Consider the following 19,704-nt stretch of genomic DNA (forward strand, 5'->3'; position numbering starts at 1 on the left):
CGTCATCTTTAATTAATTTCTATCAGAAATTTGTTAGAAATTTTTACCTTTAATATTATGATGTATTTAAAGAATAGGGTCTGTACGAAAGAAAGATGAAAATAAAAGAATTTTCAGGTAATTGTAAATATTTTTATATTGAATATGGCAAGAACACATGGACGGAAGTTGCCATTTTCTATGACGTCATGGGCGGAGTTTAGTTGAAGATCGAATTCGGATTCGGTTGGCGGGCGCGGCCATCTTGGTGAATTAGTGACCTGGCGATTCGGTTTTAGTTAGTGAAAAATCATTTGTCATCCACAATGTCGGAAAGGGAAGATAATGTGTATAAAGCCAAGCTAGCTGAACAGGCTGAGCGCTATGATGGTAAGTACATATTTTTTGATAAATTCCCATGTATAAGGATAAAAATTGTATCCTATTTTCGCCGACAGTTGAATGACGATTTGATGATAGTTACTTATAATTTTAGCCTAAAACATCTAGCACCCCCTTTGAACTCCAGAAATCAGGTCGAAAACCATTGTAACGCATTCAATTTGTAATATTTTATTGGGAATTTAACAAATCAATGCCATTCGTTAGGCTTGGTCAGCGATCGATGCGTCATCCGCCGGTGGGAGATGCCCTTTCAGTTTTTTATATTATTTGAATAAATGAAAAGACGTAGATTATATTATAACAAGACTATGAAATAACTACGTTGAGTTTTTATGTCTTTTTAAGACACATTTTGTTAATTTTTATGCATAAAGTCATTTGGAGATTGAAAAATTGTCTACATAATTTCTCGTCCCTTGGAACTCGAGCACGATCGATGTTGACGGAGGTCATTCATGCATGTCGGTACTTTAGACGAACCAGTCTGTTACAGCTGTTGGAATGTTCCAGACTCATTGGGACGCTCGAATTAGTGGCGACGCCTCTTTGGTTTCACCTATTGTTCACAATTTAGCACGACGGGAACCTGTGAACACGGAGTTTTATCACGTACATCTTTGAATGGAGATAATGCACTCATTGTGTAGTGAATTATCTTGAGATAAATCTCACTCTCACTGATAATGATGTAGGCCGTTAGTTTATCCTTCACATTGAACTAATTTGCAATCGCCTAGTTCATTGACCTTAGACTATCAAATTAACTAAAATTATACAACTTTACAGACATTTTCATTGCTTTTGTCTACTACTTCACTTTACAAATCAATAATGATTAGTGATGAAAAAATTATGTCTTTGTCATTTTATAATAATTGTAATAAATAATGTTCTCAATTTAAAAGACAATCATGTTGTAAGTTATTTGCACAAAATAAATCCACCATTTTTTTGTACACTCTGCCATACAACCAAGAATATAATAGTTTTAAATTGGATGAACAGCATCATTAAAGAGTGCATCATTTAATACACAATATAATGTTCTTGTGAATATTGTCTGCTGACCTAGAAATTGTAGACCAAATCTAGACTGCCTGCTAGACTTCTGTGCAGTCAATCTGACCTGCTTTCCTTATATATTTTTTGTAGTTACCAATAGCATAACTGTACTGTTCTTGTGTTACAGTTATATTTATGAAAAAAAAATTAGGAATATTAGTTTAGCCTTATGATAAAATCTACATTACTTATTGCATCATGGTTTAAGTAAAGTGTGACAAGATTGAATATACTAAATTAAATTGTTTCACCAACTGGAACAAAATTCTTAGATTTTTTTCGATAGCCACCACAGGACGTTCAAAATAGCCACTTTAACAAAATCCATCTTTCACCAATTTGTTCCTTGACTACAAACAATGCACTACAGTCCAGATCAAAGACTAAATGTGGAAAATAGAGTCCATATTACTGTACATTATGATAAGTTCCTTGACTTTAAAAAAAAATGACTATTATATTGGTTTCTTTTTTTAGAAATTAACTAATATTTTAATCCTTTTGAAAATTATCCTGAAACACATTTATATTTTCCATCCCTTTTATAGAACCATAAAGTTTATGGTACGGGCAAGTTATACTCCTTAATAAATGTGGGTCAAGGATTGTAGATATTATTGATTAAAAAAAATTTGCTTTGTTATCATGCAGGTATATAATGTAATATATTAATCTATGAAGTTTTTGTTTTATTGCATCTTATCATGCATTATAACACCAGTATATTAAATGATGTAGAGTTAACAATGAAAATATTATACTTTGGTTTCCAAAGTACAGTAAATGTATTAAATGTGTCATTTCTCTTTAAAAATTTTCCTTTGTACTTAAGTAATAATAATAATAATAATAATCTTAGGACAATTCACACAGCGCCATCTAGACCCAAGTTAAGCTAGCTAAAGCTTGTGTTATGGGTACTAGATAACTGATAATTATACATAGATTTTTTTTGTAAATATGTGCATATTGTACATAGAAAACACCCAGACCGATACAAACAATCATACTCATGAATACAAATGTTTGTGCCGTGTGAGAAATTGAACCGGCAACCATCGGTCATAAAGAAGTGTGCTAGACCGCCAGACCACCGAAGTCATCCTATATTAGGACATGTATGTCTGTTGTTTGTTTGAATTGTCTTAGTCAAGTGCTCATTATAGATGAGGTAGAATTACAATGAGTTTCTCAAAACTGATTATTTTAATTTTATCAAGTTATATTTGTAAAGAATTGTCATAATGACAAAATAATGATCTTGGATGACTCAGATAGCACTATCTTCAAATTGACATAATCCAATTAGGACATGTTATCCACATTTAGCCTTTAATATTGGTTGGTGTGTATGTAGAGCCGAGACTACTAAAGTAGCCAGCCTAGCTCCTCCCAGATGCGCATAAATCTGGTACTAATAGACATATTAAGTAATTTTTTTTTATAAGCACCTCATAACATATGAAGAGAAACATCTAGATGAATTCAAAATAAATTTACCTTAAAATTGTAACGCGGGAGAATAAGGATCACACCCACTATCTCAAGAAAGGAGTAATGTATATTGATTGTCACAATGTACTGTGATGATAATAGTAAATACATACATAACATATCCAGTGGAGACTAAGAAGAATTTGAATTATATACACATCTATACATATAAATAAAATTTGAGTGTCTGTTTATAATATTGAAATAACCGTTTTTTACTACACGCATATGAATATAAATATAGCACATACACCAAAATATTTTTTTTATAATTTTTGTCTGTCTGTCTCTTTGTTCCGGCTAATCTCTGAAATGGCTTGACCGATTTTGACGGGACTTTTATTGGCAGGTAGTTGATGTAATATGGAGTCACTTAGGCTACCTTTATTTTAGAATTTTTTTTAGAAAAAATATTTATTTAATACAAAAAATTGTATCATGGGAGAATGAGGACCAAACCCTCAACGAAGAAGAAAGGCAGCATACTGAACATGACAATATTAATATATTGTGATCTTAATATACTATTCTATCACATTACCATGCTACATTTGTAGCACCGCCGAGTTATATTCCAGACGACGGAAATGCCTCTTTACCCTGTAATTTCACTATCTCATCTCACCATTTCACGGAAAAACAAATTACGAAGTTCGGCGCTTGAAATCTGATGACTAGGATATGACTTCGTAGAAAGTTATCTCGATAATGACCGCCACATAAAATGGGTGGGTTTATTTGGTTCCAGATAAGGGAACTGTACAATTGCATTCTAGGTTTTCGTGTCATCCCAATTGCAACCAGTGTTACGTCACGTCCGTTTCGAAAGGAGGACAAGTGACTAACAAACTAAATTGTAAAGAATATTAGTCACCATTTTTTTTTAATAAAACGCTAAATCTTATGATTGGCTACCTGAAGGTCGTGACTTCGAGTCTGGTCGATACCAAACACTTCAGGTCAATGTCAGAGCAACTAAAAATACCAAATGCGACATTTATAACTAAAGTAAAGCCAGGAAATCATGGTCGACCAAATAAGGGAACGTCAAAATATTACGAATTACTATTTTATTTTGTCTTATACAAAAAATCTTTACCGTCATGCTCGTGAACGGATTCTGCTTGTGGGGAATAGGCTGGCCGTAACTTGGGCCACTGGTTAGATTATTTTCTTTCGTCAAACTTTGTGGAGACTGGGCTGTTCTGGTTTCGACCACTTATTAGATGTCTTTTGACAAACTGCAATATAATGTGCTGGGTGGACACTACATTCTCCCTAATTAAATTTTAAAAAGATTCTATATTGTAATCATGTACAAGTTCATTTGAAATGAAAAAGAGTATATTTCTTATCAGTTCTTAGCTCGAAAGCATTCGGAACTGACGGTAGCTTTGAGATATCCTAAGAGTCTGTAATGGAGATCTTACAGAGAGATTACTGATCTACAGAGTCAAAATATCATATTAATGTATCTACATGAATATGATATTTTAACTTGCAATATAAACATAAGCACTCCGGTGATTCAACAAACTAACCTATCAAGGAATAATCACCAAGTACTTGTTTCTCGATAGAGCAATAATCTGTTTATCTGCCTATATCTTTACGCTTGCAGGATAGATAATGGTAATTGTATTTTGAGAGATAGTATTTTGTGTACTAGTAGCTTCTACTCGCTAGTTAGTTTATAGAAAAAAAAGAAATAATATTTCAACTGAACTTAATGTAGGCAGTTTTGAAAATATTTTTTTTTATTCTACCATTCATTTTGAACGCAGACTCATTAAGAACTAGCTTCTCCTATCCACAATTCTCTAGTTTATGGAAAAACTAATATTTATTCAAATAAAGTTAATATGACCACTTCTGTAGACTATTTTTTTTTATACTACGTTCAAAATCACCGTAAGAAGAATGAGCAAGAAACTTGCGTATTACGCTTGTTGCAATAAAATTAATGTATACAATCGGTCAGGTCAGCGTCCCCTTTTTGAGTCTGGGGAGATTAGTCATGGAGTGTAGTGGCCTCACTGATAGCACTATGAATGGTCGAGTTTTACACAGTTGCCTTTGTAGTTTTCGATAAAATGTGGTAGGCTAACTGACCTGTCTCCCTTTCCGCCTATTATTATCTTCTACTAGTACCCGGCTAACATTAGGACAGACGAAAGCAACATTCCTTATAGAAGTATAATTCACAAAAAAAAAAACGTAAGTTTAAAGGAGGAAGGCAGTAGGTTCTATACTAGAAGGTGCATATAAAGCTGCACTAACAGATTGGACTGGGCGAGGAGAGAAACGAGCGGTGAAGGAGAGTGTTGAGTACGTCGGCAAAGGGGGACCCTTTGGCGACGTACTCAACACTACTTAAACCTACACCCGGGTCACTAGCCCCGGGAACTGCTTAGCGGTTCTTTCTCTCTGGTGTTGGGCCCCTTAAACCTATACCCGGGTCAATAGCCCCGGGAACTGCTCAGAGTTTCTTTCTCTCTGGTGTTGGGCCCCTTAAACCTACACCCGGGTCAATAGCCCCGGGAACTGCTCAGAGTTTCTTTGTCTCTGGTGTTGGGCCCCTTAACCTACACCCGGGTCACTAGCCCCGGGAACTGCTCTGAGCTTCTCTCTTTGCTACACGATAGACCCGGCACACGTACGGTGAATCTATGGAATGCTAAGTTCGTCTCTAAAAATCTATTCTATTCCAATCAAATTTATTAGAAATGTAGTCAAGAACAATGGCATGGCATATGTTGAATTACTATAAAAACTGTTTCCAGAGTCATGGGGTCGCATTACCATTCTGTCAGGATTTTATCCGCCCTGTAGGTGTTATAGGGCAGATCTCTTAGGGCGACGCGTGGGTTATACGCTCACGCTTACTAGACGGGTAATCTGAACACCCACGCACAATTATACTAATGAGCTATCATGTCTAACAAATTGAATGTTACAGAAATGGTGGAGGCGATGAAGAACGTGGCATCCCGCAACGTCTCTGACAACGAACTGACCGTCGAGGAGCGTAACCTGCTCTCAGTGGCGTACAAGAACGTGATCGGTGCCCGCCGGGCCTCCTGGAGGATTATATCCTCCATCGAACAGAAGGAAGAAACAAAAGTGAGTACACTAGTCTGTAATTTATCTCTACTACTCCTAAACTGATTTTTAAAGGATGATAATGGATGGATGAATACATCAGAGGAAGTATGAAAGTGGCACCGATGTCAGAGAAGTTAAAGAGTAATCGTCTATCGTGGTATGGGCATGTAATGCGTAGGAATGAAGATCATATCCTAAGGACGGTGTTACATATGAATGTGGATGGTTATAAGGGTAGAGGAAGACCGAAAAAGTGTTGGATGGACTGTGTGAAAGATGATATGGTGAGAAAGGGAGTAAATAACGGAATGACTGCGAACAGAGATGAATGGAAGAGAAAAACATATTACGCCGACCCCAAATAAATGGGATAAGGAAGAAGCAGATGATGATAATGGATGGATGGCTGCACCCGCCCACGTTAATGGAATACGTCGGTGGTGAGCGTGAAGTCAGATCAGTCAACCCTTTATGGCAAATTCACCAGGAACTTATCATGATGGCTTTCAGCTGGATCCTCGTGGAGGTCAACCTGACAATGGGGTTATTAGTCCACATTACTAACAATAACCTTTCCTTTGTCTCTACTGTTGACTTTAGAATTCGTCGCAAGGGAAAATATCTGGAACTAGCTTTTGCCCGCGGCTTCGCTCGCGTTAATTTATCTTCTTAAGGGTGGAATTCATCAAAATCCTTTCTTAGGGGATGCCTACGTCATAGTAGCTTTATGCATGTAAAGTCTCAGCCCGATCCGTTTGAAATTGATAAAGTTTAATACAAACTTTCATCCCCTATTTTATCCCCTTGGGGGTAGAATTAATCGAAATCCTTTCTTAGCGGATGCCTACGGCATAACATCTACCTGCATGCCAAATTTCAGCCCGATCCGTCCAGTGGTTTGGGCTGTGCGTTGATAGATCACTATGTCAGTCACCTTTGAGCTATATATATTTAGATTTGTATTAAAAATGTAATTTGTGCGTATGTGTGTAATGTAGGATATGATTTATACACTGTCAGATTTCTGAGTACGTATTTTTTTATCACCAATCAGCTTGTCAAAGTTTTCTGGGTGGGTACCTACTTCTATTTCTACCACCAAGCAGCTTCCTTTGCAGCAAGATTTGTATTAAAAATGTAATTTGTGCGTATGTGTGTAATGTAGGATATGATTTATACACTGTCAGATTTCTGAGTACGTATTTTTTTATCACCAATCAGGTTGTCAAAGTTTTTCTGGGTGGGTACCTACTTCTATTTCTACCACCAAAGCAGCTTCCTTTGTAGCAAGGTGCAGAGGACTTGACAGAGAAGCAATCTTACATATAAATAACAGTGTTTGCACCGCACTAAGAATCGAACTCGCGTACTTGTAATTCACACAGCACAATCTAGTCCCAAGCTAAACATAGGTTAACATATATACCTTTTTTCTTTGTAAGTACAAACATAATACACATAGTAAACACTAGGACTTACAGACAAGCAATCTTACTCGTGAATACAAATATGTGTAACTTTGCAAGGAATCGAACCCGCGACCTTTGATAGAAAGGCAGTCTACTTAACCGCTAGACTATCGAGGCCAACAAAGCTTGTTGTTTGTCATTATTTTGTCCTGGAATAAAAATACTGTCGAACAAGTATTGTAGATAAAAAAGCGAGAATTCTCAATATTTTTCATAATGTATATTTATGATATAATATAACACGTTTACCTAGAATGGAATACTTAATAGCAATAGTAATGCTGAAGCGACGAGGTCTGAATAATATAACGCGGCAGATGTTACTTACTAGAGGTTTATCATAAGGTTTTATGTTCTATACGTTACTTAATTTTGTACCATACGCATTTTAACTGTCTTCGAAAAAGGAAATATTTTGCAAATTGATATTTTTAAACGGACTATTATTTATTTATTTATTTAATTCAGCCTACATTACCCATATTACTTATAATACATCTATACATATAAATAATATTGGAGTGTCTGTTTGTAATATTGAAATAACCGTTTTTTACTACATACATATGAATATAAATACGGTACATAGACGAAAATAACATTTTTTACAATTTTTGTCTGTATGTCTGTTTGTTTCTGCTAATTTCTGAAATGGCTGGACCGATTTAGATGGGACTTTTTTTGGCAGGTAGCTGGTGTAATGAGTATCTTAGGCTACTTTTATTTTAGATTAATAAAAGTTAAATTCCACGCGGACGAAGTCGCTGGTGCAGCTCGACCGGCACTTTTTTTATTGTTAATATAAAAAAAGTGCCGGTCCCTATGTGAGAAATAATATTTTAAATGCAGTCCACGTGTTATATATATAACTTAACAGTATTAAAATTTTCTACAAGAGTTATACTGCAGTAATTACTGAAAAAATAGTCACCCCGCAAAATTGATGAGATGGTTAATGATAATAATGTTTTTGTAGAAAACCTGACAATATTATCTGATTGCACTAATAAAATAATAGAATATAGAAATCGCTACGCACTCACGTAGCGGTTTCTATGTTGATTATCGCATGCCTCTTACTAGTTATTCTGTAATTATTTATATATAAAATAATCTATTCAAAAGGGTAACACACAAGTTTCTTGCTCATTCTTCTTGTGATGAAATTGCCTTTCGAATGAGCGGTAAAATCAAAATATGACTATTTAAAAGTACTTGTAATGAGTTTATTTGAATAAGAATTATTTCTATTTCCCGTCTACGCTAACGGTATATGTTGGGGCACCAGTGAAGGGTGAAAGACTGAGTATGAAATCAGGTCACTTAGCACGACCTGGCGATATTACAAGTCGACTACGACGGTTAACCAGGGGGAGGAACAGTAGAGACATCGACCCGATCGGGGTACATTGTTAGCAATCGGTATTTAAAAGCGGTTAATAAGAATTATAAATTGACAGACATTCCAAAGATATTGTCCCTAGGATATATCTCATGACTTAGACGTTCAATGTTGAAGTAACAAGAGTACGATAGTCTGAAAATATTTCTCTGTTTACGATAACTGATACATATACATAGATATTTTTTTTTTTTAATACATATTATACATAGAAAACACCCAGACTGATACAAACAATCATACTTATGAGTACAAATGTTTGTACCGTGCGAGGAATCGAACCCGCGACTATCGGTCGTAAAGCGGTGTGCTAGACCGCTAGACCACCGAGGTCGTAAAAAAATATGTACTCTTTCCTTATATTAGTTTAGTTAACATGTTGTGACCTGGTTCCTTTTTATTTTAATTGGAGTGTTTACGGTTTATTATCGAACTTACATTTTGTTTCTATATTTTTTTATACACACTTACCGAAATGTAATTAAGGCATTTGTTTGCCATAAGGACAGTAGAAAAGATTGAAATTGAGACTGTCCCGTTTTGTAACCATACAATATTTATACACCCCCTGCTTTCTGTTCGAAGCGACTGCTTCTCGGTCGGATGTTGGATGCGCGCGCATCGCTAGTCCTTCGCCTTGGGGCGTGTAGGTATTTCTTCTAAGTGATCGGTGTTTTTACAACTAAGTGAAACTGTTATCTTCAAATTGTCGAAGAGTATACCTACGTAGATGTCACTTTATAATAATAATAATAATAACTCTGGAGAATTCACACCGCGCCATCTAGTCACAAGCTAAATACTTAAATATATAAATATCTTTATATATAAAAATTAAGTGTCACGTTGTTTGTCCGGGATGGACTCTTAAACTACTGAACCGATTGCAAATTGTATGCAATTTGATCCAACTTGAAAGATAGGATAGCTTACATCTCAATTTATAGTCGCAATATTATTTTATTCAAGAACCTTAGCTACTAATAGCTCATGAATATAAATGTTTGCCGTGAAATCGAAATCGAATCTGCGACCAACGGAAGTAAAGCGGTGTGCTAAACCGATAGACCACCAATGCCCGTATACTCTTTTGATGGTATTTTCAGCTGTTTTCCAAGGACGGTATGGAAAAAAAAATTAATGTAAAAACTTGACGTTCATAAGCGGCTAAAATGTTCTACATGAATTGATCATGAATTCTAATGATCTTTGAATTTTGAATCTTGAAAAAAAAGTTTTTCATTATGTAAATCCAGTTGTTTTAAACAATTATCATTTGATATATAATCAAAATATACAGTTTTGAGCTTATGTTATGAATTGTAAGAAAAGTATGAATACTTAAACATCAATATAAATCTCAAACTGATCGATCGGACGATGGGCGGCCTTATCGCTAAATAGCGCTAAATTTATGTTCTTCCTTCAATATTTTGGCTGGCTATTTTTCAATATCTGGCTGTCAGTTATGGAGGCACTCCCCCCTTGCATTCGGAGCATTCAGTCACTTGCTAGTTTCAAAGTCTCTGTCAAATCCCACTTTCTTTCCCTTTAAGTTCATATTGTCCTCTTTCTCATAGTTCCCTTCATATTTTCTGAAGATATGTGCATTATTAAGTATATGTATGTTTACGTATGTTTATATTTTATTATATATATTAATAGATATATTTATGTACAAATGTACAGTTATGTTCATTACGTGCACCACCTTCTATTTTCTTATCTTAATGTTACTTTCTCTACTGGTAGTCTGGAAGAGATTTACGATAAGACCGCCTTTTGTATCAGTTTATGTATTATATCATTTTGTGTGTTTTCTTTGTTGGTGCAATAGTTTAAATAAATAAATAAATCAATATTTTCATGTTTACTCATTTGCTGTAATTATTTTTTTAGTCCATTCTCTGCCTTTTGCGTATAATTGTCCATCATATGAGGAAGGTACTTATACTCTTTTATTATTATACAAAATATCACGTACACTGTAGATACCAAATGCTGGTGATTTAAAAATAATGTAAAATAATATATGTGAACATTCAAAAGTCATACACATACATAAATTGTATGGCATTACTTTATACTCAGTCTAATGTATCACATTGTATTGTAAAACTGTATTCAAAGTTTCGTAAATACAAATTAAGTACAAAGTAAATAAGTTACATATATTTTAAACATCTCTAAGGCTAATGAAACTATTAGGAGTCATTCATACACAATAGTTATTCATCTGTAATAATAATCTCAGGACAATTCACACAGCGCTATCTAGACCCAAGTGAAGCTAGCTAAAGCTTGTGTTATGTGTACTAGATAACTGATACGAATAGGTACATAGATTTTTCCGTAAATACATACATATTTTACATAGAAAACATCCAGAACGATACAACCATAATTATGTATACTGATATTTGAGCCGTGCGAGGTATCGATCCCGTGACCATCGGAAGTAAGGCGATGTGCTCAACCACTAGACCAACTAGGCCGTCTTTGGATTTAAAACTGGCGTCGAAGCATTCCGATGTGATTGTCAAAACATTCCCGTCTCAGGTGTTAACCTTTTTGCCAAGTGAAAGTATGAGAACGGTTCTTAATATTTGCACACGCGCTAATGAGGTAGTTTTCTTTGTAATTAACCAATCATGAAAAGGAAGAGCCTCTCAATTTGATGTCGACTATAGAAAACAAGAGGTTCTCAATTTGATAGATTGTTTTTGTTACTTCCATATCTCATCGAACGGAATATACGTTCTTGAATCTTTTACAATCGATACGTTTTTTAATCGATCGTTTTATTCGTGTTGTTTTTAACCATGGGACCATCCATAGGCTTTACTATTAATAGATTACTACGTTATATATGTTAGGACGTCAAAAATATTAGTATATAATATATATATGTATATACTTAATACAAATGTAGTGTAGGACGTCCCGTAGCTAGGTGGAGTGACGACATATCTACGTATGTCGTCACTCCACCTGCTGCGAGGCGCAGTACTACTACCCGCATCCATACGGTTGCGGGTAGTAACTGGATGAGAAGGGCTGAAGATCGTGCCCAGTGGCATACCTTGGGAGACGCACCACCCACTGCAGTCCAGCAGTGGACTGCAGTGGGTTTATGATGTTGATATAGATAGTTGATCTAGCAGACTGCTCAATAGAAAAACTTTTAATCTCCCCAAGTGTAGAACTAACTATGGCAAATACTCCCCGGTATATCGAATGTGTGAGAATTACAATAATGTCAGACAGTGATATTTTCGGTGCATCAGTCAGTAATATTAAACGGACATTAAATTGTAATTTTCTTGAAATACAAGAAAGCTTTATAACATAATTCTCTATTAATGCAAATTATTATTGTATAGTGTCATTTTGTGTGTGTAAAAATTAAGTTATGCATGCTGTGTCTACATCTAGAAGGATGTGTTACTTAAATAGTTTGTTTTATGTGTATTAAGTTATGTACTATGTAAGACATCCAGTTTTGTAGACCTAATAAATAAAAAAAAATATACTTGTCGAAAGTTGTCCGTACTATTCTTGTGTACAGATATAGCTACGATGGTTTCGTACAGTCTCCATTTCTTTATCGAACACTACGTTGTTTTTCCGAACTTGCTTGTTGGCCGCAGCTGATCTTTACAGCTTCACCACGATAGGGGCGAATGCACTCCAAACTCACGGAGGGACTTATGGAGCGACTGAAGGCCGACTACCACCTGCGTTATATGACTATAATGACTGATAGTCCTAGGGCATCGCTAGACCCTCGGCTCAGGCCGTCGTAATTTCTATCTCAATCTGAATTTGAGGTAATTCAACAGTGCCCAATATTACTATTACTTCGACATATTAACATCATGTTTTGTTGCAAATAACATTAATTTCATTCCGTTTCACTTCCGTTTGAATTGGACGGGGGATCGGTCGAAGGATAGCTAACTGCGAGTATGACAAATAACTATAATGTTAATCATCTAATTACGATACTGATTCTTAGAGTTTTCAATCTCTGTCTACCTCATTCGTTTATGTATGCGTGAATAAAAAGTATAACACCAAGAAATTAAATACACAATTACTGGATATATTTGACGATAACTCAAGATTGTTTCAACAGTATAGCAAACTCCATTATAGTATCATTAGGAGGGGGCTAGGTTTACTAACCTACATAATACTTGACCCAAACAGCTGTGGATCAAATTGCGTGTCCCAGTTGGAAAGGTAAGAGACCTAGTGAGTTTGCGTCCTTGAGACCATGACGCACGACAATGCCGTTGCGAGTTGGTGTGGCAGTTTGTGGCAGTTTTCCGCGCCTGGGGTCAATTGCCACCCGCCGATAAAAGTCAAAGGTCGTTGAGTGATTTAGCGGTGAACATATTGGTAGTTATAGTTTATTACCCCCGGCATAGTTCAAAAAGTAGTTAATGTACTTTTCTATCCAAAATAATAGTATTTTTATTGGGTGGTTGTATTTGTCAATTTTTTTATGGATAATAATGGAATGAATTATGAACCCGCCTGCGCTAACGGTTTTCACTGGTGGGTCCCCAGTGGAGGATGATAAGATGAGCTTGAGGTCAAGTCAGTTCAAGCATCGTCTTAACCCCTCGTGACAAATTCACCAGGAATTTATCACGATGGTTTTTAGGGGGAAACGTGGAGGTCAACCTGACATGGTACATTGCTAATGGTGTCATGAGTGCACATTACTAACAATCCCCACCCCCCCGGCTATTGTCAGTTGCTAGACCCTGTAGCACTGCGACCTACATAGATCTATTGTGCTCGCCCTTTTTCAGAATTTGTTACGTAGAATCGTCAGGGACAAGAATTGAGCGATATTCTTAGGAGCGATGGTTTTTATCTCAGGATAGAGCATAAACTTTTGTAAAATTTGCCGCGATGTGCTAACCGACCTGACCTTCATGATCATCTTATCCTCCACTGGTCTCCCGCCAGCGTATACCGTTAGCGCAGGCGAGTGCACTATTCCATTATTATCCCCCTAAAAAAAGGATTTACCGTTTACCTTCAAATGGGCCGTGGTTATATTATTTGTAATTTCAATTACATAAAAACAAATATTCATACGAGGGTCAAACTGAAAGTTCTTAGAAAATCAAAAACTGATTAAATTAGCAAGTTATTACCTTTATTTTATCTTTTCAAAATAGTGTCCCTTCACATCAATACATCGCTGCATCCGATAGAACCACTGAGAAAAGCACTTTGCCCACTCGTCCTTAGGGGTCTCTTTGACGGCCTTCTAAAACGTAGCCACCGAATCCTCGGCGTCCATAAAACGTTTTCCTCGAACTTTTTCTTTCATTTTTCGGAATAAATAAAAATCGCAAGGTACGAGGTCGGAGCTGTAAGGCGAATGACCCAGTGGTTCTACGTCTGAGGTCGCCAAATAATCGATCATTTGCCTGGCGGTGTGCGACGAAGCATTGTCGTGGTGAAGGAGGATCCTACTGCGATGTCGTTTCTCACGCACATTTTTCAAAACACGTGGCAAACAATTGTTACTGTACCACTCTGCAGTAACTGTTTTTCGATCCTCTAAAACAATTGCCGCGTAATGACCTGTTCTTCCAAAGAACGAGGCCACCATCTTTTTTCCTATGCTTCGACCTCCCTTCACTTTAGTTAGCAACTCCTCAGAAGGAAACACCCACTGAGCTGACTGTCTTTAATTTCGGGATCATAACAGTAAATCCAGTTTTCGTCTCCCATAACTATGTTAAACACAGAATTTGAGTCACCTCCGTTAAATCTTTCATGCATTTCACGGCACCAATCAACCCGACGGAGTTTTTGAGCCTCAGTGAAATTATAAGGTATCCACCGGGCACAAGGCTTCCTGATCGCCAAATGTTCATGGAGGATTTTGTGCACTTGACTCATACCAATCGTTAAGCTTGCCCGGATCTGCTAATAGGTCACTCTTTTGTCAGTCTCTATCATACGCCGCACAACACTGATGTTATCTTCGGTCGTCGCCGTAGAAGACCGTCCCTCACGCAAATCATCGGTGAGATTAGTGCGACCACGTTTAAACTCATTAAACCAGTTGTAAACAGTGGCACGAGACGGGGCTTCATCGTGGAAGTCCAATAGTAGTCTATCATAACTTTCTTGTTGACTTAGATGACATCGAAAGTCATAAAAAATCATCACACGAAAATTTTCTCGTGTTAAGTTCATGATAACGTTACACAGACTATTTTCAATTTGCCGCCAAACCGTAAAACACATGACATACGAATAAATTATATACTCAGTACTGTTCGTAAAGAGTTCCATTTTCAAAATTTTAACAATTTTTTTTATTATATTGCTCTCAAGTAGCCAGTTCTAAAAACTTTCAGTGTAGCCCTCGTATAACTTATACGGTTCGACTGACGTTGCGTACTTCAAATAGGGGAATGAACAAACAAGCGCTTTTTACCTCGAGCACGTGCCCCTAATACGCTGACGTCAATAAAATCCCAGTCCATTATACATTCTGTGGCTAAGGACCGAAAGCGAGTCGGCTACGTCTTTTCAAATATCAATAGTGTAGGGCCCTTTTTAGGGCTCGCAACCAAAAAGGTAAACCGGAACCCTTATGGTGCGTATTTTGTCCATCCGTCCGCTCCTTCCGTTACAGAATTATTTGTACTCAGATAAACTAATGAAGCTACATTTGGAATAGTCTTAGATACTGCTGATCCACCTATAGTGAATATGGAAAATTTGAATAAATGTTTTAATTGCTTTGCAAAGTAATTTCGAAATGGTACGTACTGAATGTATAATTCTGTGCCCAACATTCTGCGACTTGTGAAGAATTCGTTGCCTCGTTGATCTAGCTTTTTAGCACTGCCATTGTTGGAAACTATTTTATATACCTTTTTATTGTCTATATTTTTTATAATATTATATTGTTTTTATATGACATAAGTGAATTTAATACAAAAATATTCTACAACTACATCGGTGCCGTTTTACTTTTTGCTCGTCATCTTGGTCTCCATCCTTCACATTTGGTTGCGATGGTCTTAGAATCGTTCCTTCAGTACAAACATTTGTATTTATAAGTATGATTGTTTGTATCGTTCTGGGTGTCTTCTATGTGTATTTACAAAATTCATTTCTGTATTTATATCAGTTGTCTAGTATCCATAACACAAGCTCTGCTTAGCTGGGAACTAGATGGCACTGTGTGAAAACGGAAAACTGTCTCAAACTTCCGAATGAGCGGTAGATTAAAAAATAAGTATGACTATACAAAAGTGTTAAAATGTAAGATTATCGATTAAGAATTTTCTATTCTACACATATTTGATAATGTATTATCCCTCTAAGATCTGATAAACCGTAAAGATAATGGGAACGTCGTATTAGAAACGCGCGAAGGACGTATGGATTACTGTACCGTCAGTCGTTATTTACGTTGAATCACCACGCGTCATCTTGAGCGGCGTCATTGGTTCAGTGATGTAATTTTTTTTACTCTAGCAATAAAGAGCAGAAAAAAAATTGTTATTTTTTCTCTGCTTTTATATAGCAAATTTTTATTAACTTCTTTATCTTTGTGGTTTTGATTGCTTTTTTTTGTTTGTTTAAATCTAATATGTGAAGTAAATTTATTTATGCAATATTTTTTAGAAACTATGTAAATAACTAAATACCCAGACAATAAATATTGTTTCTGTTTATTTATTTTTAAACTCAAAAGTTTGTCTGGTAAGAAAAATATACATTTTAGCAAGATATTCACGGCCTGACTTAAATAATACTAATTGTCATGAAATTTCGACGTATAAGTAGTAGTAACGATGGAGTCGGACATGGGCTATTTTTTTTATTCCGGGCAATCATCGCGCTGGTAGAAACTAGTATGCTTATAATTATATGATAATACTATAATAATAACCTAGGACAATTCATACAGCGCCATCTAGTTCCAAGCTAAGCAGGCCTTGTTTTTTTTATACCACGTAGGTGGCAAAAGCATACGGTCCATCTGATGGTAAACTGTTACCGTAGTCTATGGACGCCTGACACACCAGGGGTGTCACATGCGCGTTGCCGACCCTTAAGAAACCTTAATATCTTGAAAAACCTTGTGTTATCGATACTACCAACTCATCGATATATTTTTTGTTTATACATAGAAAACATAACAATCATACTCATGAATACATGAGTATAATTGTACCGTGCGAGGAGTCGATCCCGCGATTATATCAGGTAAGGCGGTGTGCTAAACCTAGACCCACAAAGGACGTCACATGAGTAGTAAATTACGGCGCCCACGCAAATATACGTCCTGTATACATGTATATAGGTTCTCGTCTTTGCATGAGTATGTATGTATTGTAAAACTGTCTAAGTCAGTGTTTCTCAACCTTTTTTGGGCCATGCCCCTCTTTAACCTTTCAAAATCCTTATACCTCCTATGTAATATACTTAATTGTTAATATTTAAAAATTGTTTTTGGCACCGCAATCTGCTAGTTTGCATTTAAAGAGCCCTGAGCGAAGAGTTAAACTCATGTCTTGTCCATTTTCGAATTGCCCCCTTATTGTGGGATGTGTTCCACTTTGGGCCCCTTATTGTGGGGTGTGTTCCACTTTGGGAAACACTGGTCGTAATCCATGTCTCGTCTAAGGTCGCCGTTCAGCGATGGTAAAGTTGTGAGCGCGTTCACTTGCCCTAATGGTTTAATAATTAGTTAATTGCATTGTTATCTCGTACGTTATTGTAAATGAATTACCGGTTCTTGCGCCCGATAAGTTGGTCAACATGTAGATAGACTAGTGACACGATTATTTCTTTGTTCCTGTCGTTTTAGGAATTTTATTGTTTCTCTTTGTGTATATTTTTGGTAGGTGTTAATGCTAAGTTTGAGAGAAGGGGATTGTTAGAAATGTTCCGACTGGATATCATGGTGATAAATCTTATTAATATTATAAACACGATAGTTTGTTAGTATAGATGGATGTTTGTTACTCTCACGCAAATCTACTGGAACGGATTTTGATCTTATCAGAACAACATATAGAATAATAAATTTTACGTGGATGAAACCACGGGCACTTAGCTAGTTCGTAATATGGTTTCCAGGGGGTTATATACTGCGTGGAGGTCATAGAGAAAGGCAGACTTTGCACAAAGTCTTGTTCAAAGTCTAATTAAGTAGTTAATCGGTACATGGTACCTTACTAGCAATGGGGTCAACATTCCACGTTACTGACAATCCCCTGACCCCACATTCTTAGGTTATAATTTTCATGTCTTCTGTAAACCAGTAATGTCATACAAAACCTAGGCCTATAAACAACAAAAACAGTAATGTCACACAAAACCTAGAACAAAACTCTGCAGATTTTGCCAAACTGAAGAGGAAACTCCATGTGGTTGTAGCCCACTCAAGCATAAACGTAATATCTCCTTTGGAAAGTTTATAGTCTATTCTAAAGAGAAAAAAACCATAGCTCCTAAGAACATCCTCTAATTCTTGTCTCTGACGGGTCTAGGTAGCGAACTCTGAAAAAGGGCGAGCACGATCGACGAGCGCGATCTATGTAGGTCGCAGTGTTACAGGTCCAAGTACCTGACAATAGCCCAAACAATCCAATAAAAAAAAAATACCACACAAATCATTAGTACCTACTTGACACAGTTATAGTGCGTACAATTTGTTTCTACGTCTATTACTACGACTTACTTTAACGCGAACAGAACCAATATAAAGCCTCATTTGCATAGCTTTATCGGAAAGCTATTGCGATCTACTAGTTGATGAGATTTTCCCAACAGTCTAGCTTCTAGATAAAACTAAAATACACACGAATTCTGTACGCCTTTATTATCTATTATTGTCCAATTCAATCGGGGGATCGAAATTACGACGGCCGACGACGGAGGTTCGAATCCCTAGCGGTGCCCTCAGACTAGTCGTATCCATCAGGCTGGCCTTCAGCCGCTCATAAGTCCTTCCGCGGGTTCAGAGTGCTATCTGCACCATCGCCCGGTGAAGCTCTAAAGGCCAGCTGCGGCGAACTGAAAAAAGCCTTTGTTATATATATACTAGCTCTAACCCGCGGCTTCGCTCGCGTTAATTTATCCCCTTAAGGTGGAATTTATCAAAATCCTTTCTTACGGGATGCCTACGTCATAGTAGCTTTGTGCATGCAAAGTCTCAGCCCGATCGGATTAAAATTGACAAAGTTTCATATAAACTTTCAATCCCTATTTTATAGCTAGCTTCACCAGTAATTAATCACATTGGTTTCCAGGAAGGCCGCCTGGGGGAACAAGCACCTATCATTAACAATCTCTACTCCCCTAAAATATCTATCTTTAAAATTAATTCACAGTTTCATATGTATATTATTTTAAATACCATATATTATGTATGTTGTTGAACTCGTGCGAAGTTTGGACGGGCCACTAGTCTAGTGTAAAAGCATGGGCGCGGCCATGCGGCCCGACCTCGCGTGCACGTGGCGTCATAACTTCCCGCAGGCGGTCAGGGTTGGCCCTACCTTAAAACTCTTTTAAGGGAGATCAAATTTCTTGTAAGAGCCAGCAGTTCAACCTCGTGCCGTGCAGTGAGGGTGGGTAGATGTTTGTTACTAATGGTGAAGAACCCTTATCAGGGCGAGGAAACCAATGTTCTAAATTCGTGGTGAACTCGTCAGAATAATCTAAATGAAGTATTTCATACTCAATTTATCCATTTTCATTTTGAAAATTATACGTATAAATAAA

General features: G+C 36.7%; 1 protein-coding gene across 1 annotated transcript in view; it reads left to right on the forward strand.

The window, feature by feature from the left end:
- The first annotated feature begins 188 nt into the window (after positions 1-188).
- Positions 189-19,704, forward strand: part of LOC131842728 (14-3-3 protein epsilon) — a 36,150-nt gene continuing 16,634 nt past the window's right edge. Inside the window, exons 1-2 of the mRNA XM_059191292.1 lie at positions 189-369; positions 5,900-6,063. Coding sequence (XP_059047275.1) covers positions 306-369; positions 5,900-6,063 — 228 coding nt within the window. The 5' untranslated portion in view covers positions 189-305. The remainder of the gene's footprint in view (positions 370-5,899; positions 6,064-19,704) is intronic.

The sequence above is a fragment of the Achroia grisella genome, unplaced genomic scaffold, assembly GCF_030625045.1.
Source record: "Achroia grisella isolate CSIRO2021 unplaced genomic scaffold, CSIRO_AGI_Agris_v1 utg2470, whole genome shotgun sequence".
NCBI lineage: Eukaryota > Metazoa > Arthropoda > Insecta > Lepidoptera > Pyralidae > Achroia > Achroia grisella.